General features: G+C 39.6%; 1 protein-coding gene across 1 annotated transcript in view; it reads left to right on the top strand.

The window, feature by feature from the left end:
- Window positions 1-17,776, top strand: part of PARP8 (poly(ADP-ribose) polymerase family member 8) — a 120,241-nt gene that overhangs the window by 79,138 nt on the left and 23,327 nt on the right. Inside the window, exons 11-14 of the mRNA XM_014964858.1 lie at window positions 421-546; window positions 2,401-2,965; window positions 5,234-5,287; window positions 5,391-5,486. Of these exons, the coding sequence (XP_014820344.1) occupies window positions 421-546; window positions 2,401-2,965; window positions 5,234-5,287; window positions 5,391-5,486 (841 nt within the window). The remainder of the gene's footprint in view (window positions 1-420; window positions 547-2,400; window positions 2,966-5,233; window positions 5,288-5,390; window positions 5,487-17,776) is intronic.

Genomic DNA, 17,776 nt, shown 5'->3' with positions numbered 1-17,776 from the left:
ATATTCAACATCATGTTTGTGCTGTAGGAGAATATGCTCCTACTTAAGCAGCGTGGATGCCGTAGACTACCTCCATACACACTTGAGAGTGAGATGCCAATAGCTGGATGGGATGTCTTTGAACCATTTTGTCTAGAGACATCAGAATGTCTCTAGATCTCCATGAGAGGCATACCTGTATAAGTCTTGCAGAGGTTGTTTACCCAGACTGTATTCTTAATAAAAGTTCAGTGTAAATTAGTTTTATATGGGGGAGAAAAAAAAAAAAAGCATTTTTGAGGAGCTGAGTCTGCTACAGCTGCCTGTAGATTGAGGACATTGCATCATGTCGCCTACACAGTGAACAGAGAGACACTGGTATTAAAGTGAATATATCTTAGCTAGGATAAAAAAAATCTTTTCTTCTTTCTTAATTTGCAGAATCATGCAGACATTTGTTACACAACAGTGGAAGAACAGCAAAGAGAAATCTAATTGTACGCACAATAAGAAGGTGTCTGACAAAAAGGTGAAATCCCCTCTGCACATCTTTTCTACATTGCGCAGGTAATAGCAAGGAAAATGAGCTGTTAACACCATATCCTGTTTAAAATCCATAGCAGACTTCACAAGGTGAAATGTTGACTTTTCTCCACAGAGAAGTGCACTATTTATATCTTACCTCATGGGTTTCCAGTCCTTGCCTTGCATGACATCAAAAGTGAACTCGGTACTACTGCAACTTCTGAGACTGTTTGAAGGCAGAGCATTTCAGGCAGACCTCTGCTCTCTGAAACAGCCATGTTTAATCTAGAATTGGAAAGAATTAATTTTATATTATCTAACTTCTTGTATTTGTATCTTTATAGCTTGCTAGCATTTGACTGCTACTTGAATAGCAAGAATATAAATATAAGTAATACATACAATTAATATATAGCATATACTATATATATATTTTTTTAAACTGTGGTTATCTAGCTGTTCTTTTCACAGCTGTGTGTATTTTTAATTTTTAAGAACTAGAATGGTCATTAATAAAATACTAGAGCTGCTGAGCACCCACACCTTCCCACTGTTTGAGTACATTAATGTTCACCGCTTACGAAATGCAGGCACAGAATTTCAAAGAAAAAAGGCATTAAAAACCTAAGTAGTAGTTCGTGAATAGTTGGTTTGAATTCATTATGACTTCTGCCAGTTACTCACACTCTTAAGTGTATGTAAAATCAGGCTCTTATTTTACCTCTTTCCAGGATGTGACTGTTTACTCTAGCATGTTCTCCTCCTTATGAACGGTTCACAGATCACCCCTTCCATACATTTAAATTGAATTCTTCTCTGAACATTTCTTTTTGATGAATTTTCCCCTCCTACATTCCGTGTATAAAAAAGAGAGGGAGCAGAGCGACTGCTTACAGTGAAGAAGGGAGGAATGTCAAAGATGACGAAAGACTGTCTTTTCAAAGGTAGAAAAGTGGTGTATTTTAAGTAGAAATCCTGCTCGTTCCCTACCACACCACACACCATTGCCTAGCGCAGGCTGTAGCATGGGGTTTGATTTTATTCAGAAAAGGCATGCAAAAGCCAGCCCTGTCTTTCTCTTACTGCTTTGGCTGCCGCTGTGGTGCCTGTCCAAAGATGGCTCAGCCCAAACGCAGGGACCCTCTCCCTGCCTGGAGGACCATTCCTCCCTCCTGTCTGCAGGAGGGTGGTAGTGAGCCAGCCGCAGCAGTGAGTCAGCAACCTCCACCTGCATCTTCTACTGTCACCACTTGCAAACAGGGTGGGGAAACCTGCCAGCTTCTCCCCTTGGGGTTTCACTTCTTTTCTATTCGATCCAAGCCCAAAAGATACTCCAAAGATTGGGGTTGCTATAAAGCATAAAAAATTTATTCAGCCTACCTGTTACATGCTTTGAAAGGACAGGAAGATGTGATCCTTATAGAAATGTGACAGTTCATGTGAATGTTGTTTCATAAAATCCTTTTGTTCTCTACTTTCTGCAGTCATAATGATGATTACATAGGAAAGATAGATTTTGAAAAGGAAAATATGTTATAGTCTCATATGAAATATGTGGGTTTAATTTCAAAGATAATTTACTGAATAAATGGTTTGTTTTGAAACATAGAGACCTTGAAAAGGGCTGTAAGGATATAGCTCTAACTTCTGCTTAAGCAGGTAGTCATGTTTTTGATCACTGAGCTTGTGTGTAAATAGGAGTAAGACATCTATTTGGTATTGGAAAAATAGTCCTACGTACAATTGCTCATTTTTTAATGTTGAGCTGCATTTATCACTGCTGAAATACATAAAGACAGGTGACACTTAAAAATTTTTGCATATGTGTGGTCTTGCTTGATTTGCACAGGATTTTGATTATTCTCCAACTTGGTGTTCTCCTTCTTTATCTTTAAGGTCGCCAAGTTATCCTCCACCTGGCTGTGGTAAAAATAAATCAAAACTGAAGTCAGAACAGGATGGCATCTCTAAAACTCACAAGCTACTCAGAAGGACTTGCTCTAGCACAGTGAAGGTGGAGGATATGTGTGCCACAAAATCTCACAGAACCTTTGGCCGCTCGTTGTCGAGTGACCCTAGGGCTGAACAAACAATGGCTATTAAATCGCACAAACTGTTGAACCGTTCTTGCTCTGCAGCTGTCAAGCAGGAGGAGTGCATCACCTTAAAGCCCCATAAGCTGTTAAGTAGGTCATGTTCTGGGGACCCTCGATGTGAGCACAACAGCACCTTGAAGCCCCACAAACTTTTAAGCAGGTCCTACTCCAGTAATCTTAGAATGGAAGAATTGGATGGATTGAAGAATCACAAGTTACTCAGCAAGACTTACTCCAATGCCCCTAAGTCATCCAAAATGGAGCCTTTCAAGGAGTCCACCATAGCAGAGAGCAGGAGGCTCTCTCTTACCTCAGGGCTTATTGGTATCTTAACACCATCTTCATCATCACCTTCACAAGCTGCTGTATGTAATAATTTTTTTATTCTGCTTAGTTTCCTCCTATTATTTTCCAAATGTGCTGTTTTGCTTGTTAGGCAAAAGCATTAGTATCTAGGACATGTGTTAGTGAATACATTGGATATATTGAGTATATTGGAAGAGAATAGTAATGGAGTCAGCGTTTTAAGGAGGATTTAAACAACCGTGCATGCACATATATTTAAGTTATAAAACCAAAATCTACTTAGGTCATGACAGAGATTTTACGTGTCGCATGGAATACAGCTCAGTGTACCTGCTGGCCATGGGGAAAGTTCATTCCTCCACTTCCTTCCCTGCCTCCTTTCTTGCTGCAGGAAGAAGGGAGAGTGTGTGCTTCTGTGCTGCAAAATTGGCTTGGTCAGACAGGTCTTTTCTCATTTCAGTTTGCTTTGTGGGGGAAGCAGCCGTCCATTGGCTTGATCGGGTGCCAAGTCACCTCTCCTTCTGGTCTTTGCATCTGTGATCACTGTCACAGGGGAAGGAATGCAGTCATGATTCAGCTCACCTCTTGCACATTTGTGCCTTGTGAAAGGTTTAACCTTCAAACGTGCTGGTGGCAGCCGGAGGTCAGGGAAGGAATTGGGTCCATACTGCCCTCCTTTCTTTCCCCAGAGACATGATTGACTAGGAATACAAAGGGTAGCACATATTCTTAAATTTAAGGAAGAAGGCTTAAAATTAATTCTGCCTTTGCGTCTTAAAATATGGCTTTTATGCTTTAGAGGAAAAAGTGGGTCTGTTTGCTCTTTTTCACAGCACCTCTCTGTTTTCTGTGTTAAATCTGGGGAGACAGCCCTCCCCACTCCCTTAGCCTAGTGGTGCCTTGATGTTCTCAGTGAGAAAAAGCTGATTCTCGCTTGAAATGCATACATGTATTCAAAATAGTGCATTCTGAATAATGAAATTACATTCAGTATGCTATGTCTCATGGTAAATTAGTTTAATAAGCTGTGAGCTATACTCATCAGATCTAAAAGCAGTGATACACATAAATGATATAAAGTAATTTATATACATGCTGTGTGGTTGGTTCCTGTAATGTGCACAGCAATACTAATTTAATGTGAGTCAACAGACTTTTTACTTGTCACAGCTTAGAGATGCATTTTTTTCTCAATCAGCAGAGACTATTTTAACATAAAAAGACTTTTCTTTCCTGAAGCTAATAGGAAAAGTCCCATTGATTTTGATAAGATAATGAAGAGTTGACCAAGAGGTTTCATTACTGATGTTTTCAGCTGATATGGAAGAAATGCAAGCCCTGCTTGGCAATCTATAAAAACTACCAGTAATTTATTACTAGAATGCATTTGCTTTGAAGGAAAATCAACACATACAGGGTCAGGTGCAGTTTGACTGATGTTAGCTGAAAAACATCATTTTGCATGCAGGCACCAGATATATGGGTAGCCTGGGTGCCTAACTGCAATTTGAAGTTAGTGGAATATGGAAGTGATGAATTGGGACCCTAACTTCTCTTCAGTTCTCAGCTAAAGTATTTCGATCTCATATATGAATAAAATTAGGAGGATTATTTCCCAGGAGAAAAAAGGAAAAAGTTTCCAATTAAGCAGTTGGAGAAATGAAAAGAAACAAGCCCATAAACAAAACAAAACAAAAAAACCCCTGTAAGTGGAGGTTTTGACTCATTCAAAACAAGCTTTGATTGAGATGGATGTCAGCCTAGGGGGAATTTTGTACCTTACTGACTCCTGTAACGGAAATTCCTTCTAATTTATGTTTCTGTTGAGTTGAAAGAGCAAGGCAGAAATAATTTGAGTGGGCTCTGAGCACAGAGATCTGTCAGCATGGTGCTTTCAGAAGCGAGATACCAGTAAATATACAAAGAAAAGATTTTCAGCTGTTCTAAGAGCTACATTAGTCTTTTAAGCCTAAGCAGATATTTGGATAGACAATCAGCAGTTAAAATTTAATAGAAGTTACTAAATGCCAGTTAATTAGAATTGAGTGAAGGCACTGGTGTTTCCATTTGAGATTAGCTTTTGGGATGCTGAGATAGAAAACCTCATCAGATTTAAGGATTAAAAGAAATGCTAAAAATCTACCCCACACTCAGCAAACAGTGAAAGGATTGATTATTTGTAATGGTTGGTTTATGCTGATGAGAGATCTTTTTAGATGCAAATATTGTTTAATTAACATATTTGCATGCAAAAAAATACAAATGTTTTACCATTTCCGTATAATTAGTCTACCAACACTGAAGTTGCCTCAACTTTTTCCTTGCAGCAAAATTATGGTGCAAAATGCATTCCAGTTCGAGACCGTGGCTTTCTTGTGCAGGTAGGGTGGCATATCTTACCCATTTATGAAACACTGTGGAACTTGAGCTGACTGTTAATTATTTTTAAGCAGATGTTGTTATTCTCATTTTCATTGTTCTCAGACTATTGAATTTGCTGAGCAGCGAATACCAGTATTGAATGAATACTGTGTAGTCTGTGACGAACCTCATGTGTTCCAGAATGGCCCTATGCTGAGGGTAAGTGTTGTGCTTGCTGGAATAAACAATGCGTTTTATAATGCTTTAAATAGCAATGGCCATACAGACCTGTTATAAAACTATTGAATTATTTCGGATGCCTTCCACCCTAATATCCCTGTCAGATGCAAAAATGTAATGCATATTAACTAGATTTAGCTGTAAATTTGAAAAAAAATGTATTGCAAGCAAGGGAGATGGAAATCAGGCTTGTATAATATTACAGAAACATAAAGGGGGGATGTATTTCACTGAAATCTGTTGTTCTGCAGTAGTCACAAGCAGATAAGATAGAGGAAGTGCATTAGAGTGCTTTCGTGGTTCTCTGGCATTCTTTTAAAAGCTTAGGGTCACCTCCATCCTTGAGCTCTTATCACACCATGACCAGATACACTGGGTGTTAATGCCACAAGACTGAAGTTCTTCTGACCCTCTTGCTCATGGGCTACTGGAATGAGCCGTCCTTCATAATGTGATAAAAAAGGCAGTAGAAAGACATGCTCTGTGAAGTGTCTGGTCTAGCAGTGGGCTAGTCTAGGAGCTCTGTTGTGGTCCAATATCCCCAGAGTCTGGCCAGTTAGGCCTTCATTTCATTCCTGTGTAACTGGGAATGAGGAATTTTGCATGCTGAATGTTAACACCCTCTTGTGCTGTTGGTGAATGCATACAGTGAAAAAGCGTAAGATTGGTCTTGAGAGACATGCTCTTCCTGGAGCTACTGGATCAGTGCAGCTTTGTGAATGAGTATATTAGGAGAATATAATTCTTACCTTTAGGACTGATCTTACAGTTAGAATCCTTTTTGTTTCACCTGTTCTGAGTTCTATGGAAACCTGAGTAACCTTAAAAGATTAAAGCCATGGATAACTCTTCAGTACTAGTATGTGAATGGTCTGACACCTGCCAATTTCTCCATATTGTGGTGAGCAACTACACATAAGTTGAAGCAAACATCATCTGTGACAGTTCCATGGAACTAAATTCGGGAAGGTTATTGCTTACACAGTAGCAGAAGTCACCTCGGCGTCATCCCCCTTGACACTCAGCGGCACCACAGTCAGGTGTTCTAATTGCAGGCAGGGTATGCAAATAGGCCGTTAATAGGATTTGCAAAAGCATCTGCATAGTCAGTTAACACCATTTTAAGTCATGGTTAAACCTCCGTACTTTTGAAAATCCTATCAGGTGGTTTTTTGTCTCTTCAAGTTTCTATCTAACTTTTAAAAACATGGTTTTCTGCCATATTTATCAGCAATCAAACGCTGATTAGAAGCCTGTAGAAAAGGCACCAGTTTCCTGTTGCTCATCTTTGAATGCACTGCTATGCATATTACCTCTGACAGGATGAGATAAGACAAAGTGAGTAATGTTTGCATAATGAGTAAAGTTTGGATAATATATTTGAATTACTGGGTTTATCTATTGTCCATAGGACAAAGCAAACCGTAGGGTTTAGTCCTCTTAACATGATGAGCTATTAAAAGAAAACAGAATGGAAACTCATCTATTCTAAATTAAAAAAAAATCTTAATTCTTCTTGCTTTTCCACTTTAGAGATTAAATACCCTCAGAATTACTTTCCTCTGTCTTCAGCTTAAAGAGTGGTCATTTTAGCTATCCGCTTGGGAGCTTCTCAGTGCTTCAAAACAGAGGAAAGTGCAAACATGTTTGCCACTAAACATATATTCATCAGTGCCTTTGCAGGCAGCATAACCTAGCAAGCTCTGCAAAAATGAGAGGGTGTCCTTATATAACCCAGGGAGAAGGAGGTAGCGGGAAGAAATCTAGCCTGCTCTGCGTATGCTTGAATGACTCAATAAGCAATATAGAGCCATTAATGAGTTTGCAGTTCTGTAGAAGGTGAGAAAGGATCTCAGTTTGAATTGAGCAAGAGCTTGCCAAAAGGTCTTAAGGAAATTTATCCTTTACTGCGAGCTCTGGCAGAGGCAGCCTGAAGTAGTCAATTGTAGGGTTTATTTATATGCACCTGATGCACACACATATACACATACATACATATCTATATATAATGTATATAAAGAGGATAGAGAATGACCCAACTGCAAGAGCACATTATGTGTAATACTGCTGCAACAGCAATCTCAGAAATACAGAACTGCATTAAGCAAAATGCGGGGGGCTTTCATTTAAGGCAAAGCTATATGCAGTCTGACCTTGTATCACTTAATGGATCCCGTATGTAGTATCCCTGGCCTTCATAAAGGGATTTAGAGTGCTCATACTTCTAATACCGCAGTAACTTCACCAGGTTTCATAATGATCAGAACCTTGCTGCAGTCTGGAAGTATTTTTAGATTCTGTGTCTAGATCCCATTTTCTACAGCTGTCCATATCTCAAAGGCATTACTTAGATAGGCTCTATCTGTCATTGGTTGTATCACAAAAGATGCCACAGACTAACCACAGACTATGCCACAGACTGAACTGATTCACCATTCTCTTCCTTTAAATAATAGCTCCCACACCCAGGGTCATGTCTGCGTGTGAGTATCCTTACTGATGAGCCTCCCTTCTACCATTTGGGCCTTTTTTCCAATGAGGAAGAAGGCATCTGAATCTATAAAAGTATAGCAAAGTTACTGCTTGAGAAGTTATTTTAAAATGTAGTTAGGCTTGATTTTCTGATATTTAATGGGAGTTTTACACAATTGCAAAGAAACTGGTAAGGAATTTGATCCTGTAATTCTCCAGTATGTCAGCTTGACATCTTTAATGAACTATACTATAGCTTAATTGTCTTGAAATGCAGTTTAAAAAATTCAACAATTGCCATCACAGAGTAATTACATTCTTTTAATACTCTATCATATATGGGTGTGATTTTTTGTGCTGGTTATTAACCACTTGTATAATTCTGTCTCATCTTGAGGACAGCTGAAGGTACAAAGTGAATCTGAGAGAGAAAGTTTTTCCTTTCTGCAGATTTACTCTACAGTCTATGTTATAAAGTATTGTTAAATCAGTCTATCTCTTGGCACAAGCTTTCTTCTCACTATTGTGTTTCTTTTTCCTAGATAACTTTTTCTGGGGGTGTTCTGTTTTTAATATCTTATTTCAATTTCCTCTGCTTTCTTAAAATCTTGACATCTTCTTTCCCATAAGATAAGAGCAACTTGATGACAACAAGATGTGTCTTTTTGTATAGCTTAATTTAGACACTAGATCCACATGGCAGACATATCATTGTATGGAACATGTCTGTTGCAGAAATTGCCTATGTTTGGCTTTGTGCTCTGACAGTGGATACCTGTCTTGCTCCAGAGCCCACGGTACTAATCTAATAATGCAAATGTTCAGGAATCCTGTTGTACACGGGAATCTTTGGACTTTGGTAGGCTATCTTAGTCACTTATTGAGGATAAATAAAGAGGCTACCCTAGTGACTTACTGAAGATGAATAAGGACAAAATTCTTAGATTTCTCTTGGGAATTTCTTCATGGAGCAATGTATGCATGTTTCAGAAAACCGGTTTCCTTTTGAGCTCCAAAAGTTCCCTGAAATACAGAAGACCAGAATTACAGATACAGTTCCTGTGTGTACTCCACAAGTGGCTGTGTAGATAAAAACACATTATATAGATAGGTAATTTCAAAACACAAACCTAATGCTCTCACAAGGAACTGCAACTGTATGACTTGTGAAGAGGAATGGCAAAGTTCTCTGGAATGGAAGAAGGAGTCCTATAAAAGTACTATAACATGTCAGGAAGCTGTTGTACTCTTCTTTATAGAGGTCTGTGGTCCCTTGCTTCACTCCATCATTCCATCCCCTAAAAAAAACCCCCACAAAACAGTAAAGTACACAATGCTTCCCTGCACATATTCACACGTTTCCCATATGAGATGGGGATGAATGTAATTTCTCATCATAGCATGTTTCTTTAGTATTTATTTCAAGAGCACAGTGAGATCTAATGGTTATTTACAGTGCATCCAAAGTTATAAAAGACAAATTGGATGTGTAGAGATACGCACTTAGATAGAATGCCACTGAAAACTGCAAATTCCCTGAAATCACTGCATGGCATGATTTACAGTCTTTCTGCAAAGCACAGGAATAAATCAGTGAATACATAGATCCTAAGAAGAAGAAGTATTATTCAACCTCTTGCATAACATAGACCATTTCATGGGTTATTCCTAACAGTGATCTGAAGCCTACCCATTTCACTCTTCATAGAAGAATTAAGAAACAGCTTTGAAATCATCAGCAAGGGTTGGGACTGCAGCCTTTGCATCCAGACAGCTCCCTTATCTCATGTAAAGAATCATAATGCATCCTTCTGCAAGGCGGTCTGTGCTGCTCAGGAGCTCTGTCATCAGTCTCTTCTGAAGCAGCTTTTTGCTAAGCTTCGAAAAACAGTGGGAAGTACAAGGTCAGACATAGGTTTTGTGCTGAGGAGAGACAGATAAGGCAGACCTGGTAAACCTACTGAAAGCAGTAAGGGTCTGCTCATTTGAATTGTTAGCCTCCTGTTACTGTCTTTGAATTGTTCTCAACACAGAAGTTGTTTAGATGACTGAGACATGGACTATTATTTGTTTTTAGTTAATGGCTAGATTTTAAGTGTTTCAAAAACATGTTTTGAAATCCTCTTTTTTTCCTGACATTTTCAAACAGCGTATCATTCACATATGTGTTGCTATAATAGATAAATAGATTATCCTGATTTCTGTCAAAATACCACATTAGACTAAATATTAAGAGTAAACTTAGGAAATGGACTTTCACAAAGCCTATTCTGAAGTACTGAGATATTCTCTCACAGGACAGGTGTCTCAAGCGAAAAGCCCCTGAAACTGGAGATTGTTTCAACCACTGTCTTTCACTGGCTCTTGAAAAACTCCAAGGATGGAGACTCCACAACCTCTCTGGGCAACCTGTTCCAGTCCTTGATAAAGCTTTAGAGAAAGCTAATTTTAACTTTCTCTAAAACTTTAGATAAAGTTTAGATAAAGCCAGTCTTTTACGAGAGAATAAAACCACTAACTGACCTCCAAATGTACTTTTCAACCATATGATTTCGTTCATCTAGCTAAAAAGTATATCTTGCAAAGCAGGAGTAATAAGGTACTAAAGAAAGTTCAGCATTATTTGGTTCTATATTAGAATGCTATTAACTTTTTTTTTAATGCCATATGAAATTCTTCCTATTACTCTAGAGCTGATAATAATATTCTAGGAAAGACCTAAGTTGCATTTTAATAATGCAACAGTTTTGCTGCTATAATAGTAGAGAGATACCTTGTTGTAGGAATTCAGCATGTACTTTTATTACAAACATTTAAATATAATGAGATCAAAGTTATTATATTTAAGGATCTGATTAAAAGAACTATAATAAAAATATATTATCATGTACTATCATCTTCAAAGACTGGAAGAAGTCAAATGTCACTCCTCTCTTCAAGAAGGGCAAGAAGGGGAGGACACAGAGAAAGAGAAGCTGGTCACCCTCACCTTGGTCCCTGAGAAGGTGATGGAGCCCGTAAGCCTGGAAACCGTTTCCAGGCACATTAGCAATAAGAAGATCATCAGCAGTAGTCAGCATGGCTTCATCAAGGGGAAGTCAGGCTTGACCAACCTGATAAATTTCTGTGATGAAGTCACTGGTCTGGTAGATGAGGGGAAAGCTGTGGATATTGTCTACCTGGACTTTAGAAGGTCCTTTGACACTGCTTGTCATAAGATCCTCATAGAACAGCTGTTGATGCATGGGCTGGATGAGAAGATAGCAAGGTAGACTTAAAACTGCCTAAATGGCAAGGCCCAAAGAGTGATAATCAGTGACACAAAGTCTAGTTAGAAGCCAGTAACTAGTGGGGTACCCCAGCGTTCAATACTGGGTCCAGTCCTGTTTAATATCTTCATTAATCATCTGGATGATGGTGCAGAGTGTACCCTCAGTGAATTTGGAGATGATACAAACTGAGATATGTGGGTGATACTCCAGAGCTATGTGGTGCCGTTCAGAGGGACCTCGACAGGCTGGAGAAATGCACTGACAGGGATCTCATGCAGTTCAAGGAGAAGTGCAAAGTTCTGCACCTAGGGAGGAACAACCCCAAGCACCAATATATGCTGGGGGCCACCCAGCTGGAAAACAGACTGACAGAAGAGGACCTGGGGGTCCTGGTGGGCACCAAGTTGAACTTGAGCCTGGAACATGCTCTTGCAATAAGGAAGGTTAATGGTATCCTGGGCTGCATTAAAGAGTACAATTGCAGCAGGTGGAGGGAGATGATGCTTACCCTTTATCCAGCTCTGGTGAGGCCACAGGAGACTGGAGCATCTCCTGTAGGAGAAAAGGCCAACAGGGTTGGGACTGTTCAGCCTGGTAAAGAGACAATTCAGGTGGGATCTTATTAATGTCCATGACTACCTGAAGGGAGGGTGCAAAGTGGATGGAGACAGGCTCATTTCAGTGGTGCCCATGACAGGACAAAAGGCAATGGACACAAAGTGAAACACAGGAGGTTCCCTTTGAACATCGGGGAACACTTTTCTACCTTTTTCACCTTTTCTGAGGGTGGCTGAGCATGGGAGTAAGTTGCCCAGAGAGTTTGTGGAGTCTATATCCACGGAGACATTCAGAAGCTATCTGGACACAGTCCTGGGCAACAGGCTTCAGAAAAGCCTGCCTGAGCAGATGACCTCCAGTGATCCCTTCCAACCTTAGTCATTCTGTAATTTTGTGATCATGTTCAGTTTTACATAGTATAATCTGTGTGGCTAGTGTCTATCTCACTGCCTGTGCCTTCCTGAATTCCTCATTTACAAAGACTAAAGCCACTGCTAAACCAGCATCACTGAGTGGATTTTAAAGACCTGTGAGACAATTATACAGGACAAAAAAAATCTCAAAATATATTCAATAGGGTGATAAAAAAAATCCTCTATCAATTTTTGTTTCAGTCAAAAAATCTTTTTAGAGTGCCATCTTGTGTTGAAACCTCACACTCAGGCCTCTTTAGAACAAAAGCAAGAAATAGTAAAAACTCAACAAAACTAAATATTGAAGCTAGTTTCTTTAAAATTTAAACTCTGATACAAACACCTCTGCTGTTTAAAGTTTTTTCCCATAAAATATGAATGATAAAATACTGTAAAACAGTTTTTTAAATATCTGTTGTTTTTATTTAGCTGTAAAAACAACTACAGTCTGATAATTCTGAAATATCTGTTCTTGTATTAGTAAGGCTATATTTTCAGAATGTTTTTCATTCCAAAGGGCTCAGTCATCGTATATTCAATATGGGTGAAATATTGGCCTCGGTAAGCACCTGTTGACTTGAAGAGCTCTTGGGTTTCTCTGTCCTTTGAATACAAGATTCTTAGTCACCACTGAAACACAGTAGCCTTGATGTTCCGGAAACAGTCCTTCTTACCATTACTCCACAATGGTTTTATCTCTCTCCAGTTACAAACAGTACTTTGGTAAAATGGATTTCACTCACTTTTTTTTTTTGACAAGAGAATAAAATGGTTGCAGTTTAGCTTCTCCTGTCACCAAGAACTTAGCAACATGCACCTTGCCCAGCCAACACTCCATAATGCTTATGTATTTGCCATCTGTTTATATATGTGGGAAACAAACATTCTAAAAAATGTATATAAGCTGTCCAAGAATACCAAAAAAAAAAAAAAAAGAAAAAAGAAAAACAGAAAATAAAATCTGGATCAGCCAAAAGAAAACCAAAGAGAGCAAGTGAAATTTCTTACTCAGCCTCAGTTTACTCTCATCTTTCTACAGGTTTATCTGCTTACCACTGTGGCATCTCCCCTGTCCTTCAGCAGAGTACACTTAGCATGTGAAAATTCTGAGATTATTCAGAGAGTTTACCTTACAGATTTATAGTGAGATAGGGTATTAAATTAATTATTCCTGCTCTCTGGTGCTGTGTATACCTATATAGAATTTACAGTAGCTTGGCTTCGTTGAGCTTATAGTATAGAATAGAGTAGAACTCTTTCAGTTGGAAGAGACGTAGAACCATCATCTGGTCCAAATGCCTGACCAATTCAGGGCTGACAAAAGGTTAAAGCACGTTGTTAAGGGCATTGTCCAAATGCCTCTTAAACACTGACAGGGTTGGGGCGTCGACCACCTCTGTAGGAAGCCTGTTTCAGTGTTTGACCCCCCTCTCGGTAAAGAAATGCTTCCTAATGTTCAGTCTAAACCTTCCCTGGTGCAGCCTTGAACCATTCCCACACGTTTTGTCACTGGATCCCATGGAGAAGAGATCAGCACCTCTTAGTGTCCCCTTCTCAGGAAGCTGCAGAGAGCAGTGAGGTCGCTCCTCAGCCTCCTTTTCTCCAACCTAGACTAAACCAAAGTCCTCAGCTGCTCCTCATAGGACACTCCTTCCAGCCCTTTCACCAGCTTTGTTTTCCTCCTCTGGATGTCTTCAGGGACCTTCACTTCCTTCCTAAATTGTGGGAACCAGAACTGGACACAATATTTGATGTGAGGCCTCAACAACGCTGAATACAGGGGGAAGATGCCCTTTTTTGAGCGGCCTGTTTTGCTGTGTTTGATGCACGCCTGGATGCAGTTTGCCCTCTTGGCTGCCAGGGCTCACTGCTGACTTGTATTGAGCCTGCTCTTGAGCAGCCCTCCCAGATCCCTGCAGGGCTGCTCTCCAGCCCCTCCTCTCCCAGTTTACAGTTGTGCCCGGCATTACTGCATCCCAGGTCCAGAATCCCGCATTTTGACTTGTTAAATTTCATCCCATTAATCACAGCCCAATGCTGCGGTCTGCCTAGATGCTTCCGCAAGGCCTCCTGTCTCCCCAGGAGAGTCACCAGCACCTCCCAGTTTGGTATCATCAGCAGACTTGCTAATGGTGCATTCAGCTCCTGCCTCCAGACCGTTGAGAAGAAAATGCACTGGGCAGAACTGGCCCTCGAATTGAGCCCTGGAGCCCTGAGGAATGTTGCGAGTTGGGAACACTTTGGGCTCTGCCTTTCAACCAGTTCTTCACCCAGTGCCCAGTGAACCTGCTCATCCCACAGCAGGACAACTTGTCCAGAAGGATTCTGTGAGAGACACTGTCAGAAACCTTACTAAAATCTTGAAAAATTACATCCACCGATTTCCCTTCATCCACTAGGCGGGTGAGCTTACCATAGAAGTGTGTCACATTAGTTAAACAGGGCTTTCCCTCTGTGAACCCATGTTAACTGTGCCTGATGAATGCATTATTCTTTAAATTCCTTTCAACAATAAGCAGTATAATCTTTTCCATAATTTTTCCTGGAACTGAGGTTAGACTGACAGGTCTGTATTTCCCTGTAGTAGTTTCACTTAATCTGAAAATTCAGGGCATTGGGTGTACTTTCTGTTAATTAGTTATTTTTAAAGCAACTCCTAAATAATTGTTAAGTGGGGACATATTTAATTTGAATGATTACTTCTTTGTTCCTTGCTTACTCTCTTTCCTTCTCTTTTTCTCTCTCTTTGTGTCTATCCACATTTTCAATATTATTGCTTCTGTATTATATCCTCATCTTTCTGGTGAGTGTAATGAAAAGAAAGAGAGAAATTCCTCCTGGAAAAACTAACAATTACCATGGTTGAAAGTATGAAACAGAACAGAGATTTGAAGTTACATTTCATCTCCATGCCTGTTGCTTTCATTAGGAGAAGTGAGATGGTTGCTAATGGTTTCACCTTTACCATTTGTCACATTTGCTGTAAGTCAGACTATGAGCTTTCCCTCAGGTTCTCTTTTTAGATGAAGAGTTTTTAGGTGTGTCAGTCATGTTGCGGCCTCATTAGTGTCTGTGTGACATCCCTCAGGACACAGGAAAGGGTGGCACATTGCTCTTCGGAGCACAGCCACAGCACACATGAGAAACTAGCAAGATAGATCAATATTGCCTGTGAAAGTTTCAGCTTTTTCGAGCTGAAAGAACGTCTGGAAAATATTTTAAGTGGTGTATGAGTCCAGGAACCATAATATATCATAGTAGCTAGGTGATTTGCCTGTCTGCCATTCACAGTCACTGCTAGAAGAAGTGAGACTTGCATTGTAACGTGGAAAACCTGATTGAGTCCATTTTCACCACAGAAGCGGTTGAGTGGGTGCTACTAAGCATGCAAAGAATGGGGGTGGCTAAAGGAAAAGTCCAAAAACCTCAAAAGCTCAAACAATGCTTTCTGCTTCTGTCAGTGCCTTCTGCTTTCAAGCACTTGCAGTCTCAGGTTAACTGCCCAGATCTTATTTTCTTCTGGCTTTTCCCCACTGGAATAATTATCCTTCTAAATAGTCTTTCAGTGCCAATGATCACTTAGCTAACAGTTTTGTGGAAGTCAATGGCTTTATGTTAATTTTCTCTTTTCAAGTGAAAAATAAAGTTTACTTGAGACAATTGGCCGCTGCTGTCGTTGAAGAGGAGTTACAGCTGCCCTCTTCAGGTAGTGGAGAACAAAGTTGCCCATCTAGTCAGCTCTGCGTGCCTTCAGGGTGATGGTCATAAAATTCTGCATGCACCTAAGATGTCATTCACGTTTAGAAATATATACTTCAGTGTATAAGCCCTGTTTTGTCCTGTATTTTCCCTTTGAAAACAGTGGAAACTAATAATCTAATAGAAGTTGTATGTTCTGTGGATATGTATCCACATGGGTAAGAATGTGTCTGTACTTTCATGTACTTAGACAAAAGTTCGTAGAAAGTTCACCAAGCTCAATAGTACTTGTACTTGAACCAAAATAAGAGTATCCCAAAGTGACATTGGCACAATGTAGCTTTTGTAAGTGTGTTAGTGTTGCTCTTGTTTATTTACTGTGGCTGGGGACATTTCTCATATTTATGATACAAAGTCAGAACAAGACTGTTCCTGTCCCAAGGGCTCGCATCCTAGAGAAGAGACAAGTGGATGCCATAAAGGGAAACAACACACTGGCAGTATGCAAAACATCAGCAGCAGTGCAAGAGCAGCCTTGAATCCTAGTTTTCCCATAAAGCTTGTGATTTGCTTAAGGCTCTGTCTCCTAGAATTCATTTATTAACTTAGTTTTCATATGTTTTCCTTGGTTCTAGCACACACAATTGGAAATGTGACACTGAATAGATAAGTCACCATTGTGTGACCAACAAAAGCCCTCCAAATGTTTGCTTCTTAATTGTGAGCTTGTCTTTTCATTTTGGAGGGAAATAAAGGAGTTTAAATGGTTGAACCTAACTAATGACTGCAGTAGAGGACAGCTAAACAGCCATACTAACATCTCTTGTTACACTCTACTAACACTTGTGGGAAATTTAAGTCAAAAGCTTCTGATTTGCTTATATTGGTATAAATTTCAGAAATAGAATGCAAAAGTGCTCTTGAAATGGCCGGAGTTTGGGTTAGGGAGAATCTGAGGTGGGTATATGAAGCCAGGCTATTGAAGTGTCCGTATAGCTACAGAGTTTGGGTTATTTTCCCCAATAGACTGATGAGTCAAAATATTCAGTGGGCATAAAGGTTCATCAAATACATAAAATCAAAATAATTGCATAGACCCTAACAGTAACTCCTGTTCCTCTCCAGAGCTCAAATTTTGTTGTCTTGCAGTTCCTTACATCTACAGTTTTCCACGTTTAAGAATTTAGCTCCGGTGGCCACCTGAGAGTAGAAAAGCCTTTCAAATGTCAAACAAGCCCAATGACCATTTTCCTAACTGCCCTTTTCCAGATGCTTGGAAATTTCTAGGATCATAACACAGGGGAGGAAAAAAAACACCCAAAATAAAAAAATCGCAGATGACATATCTTGTGTTCCCTTTGCCATCTTTTAAGTGTCAGGATATCTTACTTTGTTGAAGTTGTAAAGAAAATTTTAAAAATAAGTATTTTCTTAACACCTTTCTTATCGCAGGCATGGCTAAACTTAGGATGCTCTGCTATTCCAGAGCAATACCTTGCACTGTTGATTATGATGGTCAAGGTGGTAAAGCCACCATGCTTCCCCAACTAAGCAAATGATTTAACCACCTTCTAAATGTAGAAGACCTAAGAATAATGACAATAGTAAATACTTTTTGTCTTGCATGCCATGGCACAGCAAATTGGATCATGTTAGGCTTTGTCTGCTGCCTAATGCAATGTAACATAGCAGATAAAATAAATCAAATGGGTGACACTCTATTAGACTTGAAAGATGATAGCTCTTGTAAAGCAACTGATGTGAGAATATGTCAATGAAGTACATTTCAGATGTTTATTGAAGTCTTGAGTCTTTGAAACCCAGCAAATGCATATTTTAAGAGCTATGACTACAA

The sequence above is a fragment of the Calidris pugnax genome, unplaced genomic scaffold (assembly GCF_001431845.1).
Source record: "Calidris pugnax isolate Ruff unplaced genomic scaffold, ASM143184v1 scaffold273, whole genome shotgun sequence".
Classification (NCBI taxonomy): Eukaryota; Metazoa; Chordata; class Aves; order Charadriiformes; family Scolopacidae; genus Calidris; species Calidris pugnax.
The sequence above is the reverse complement of the archived record's forward strand: the minus strand, read 5'-3'. Positions and strand labels throughout refer to the sequence as shown.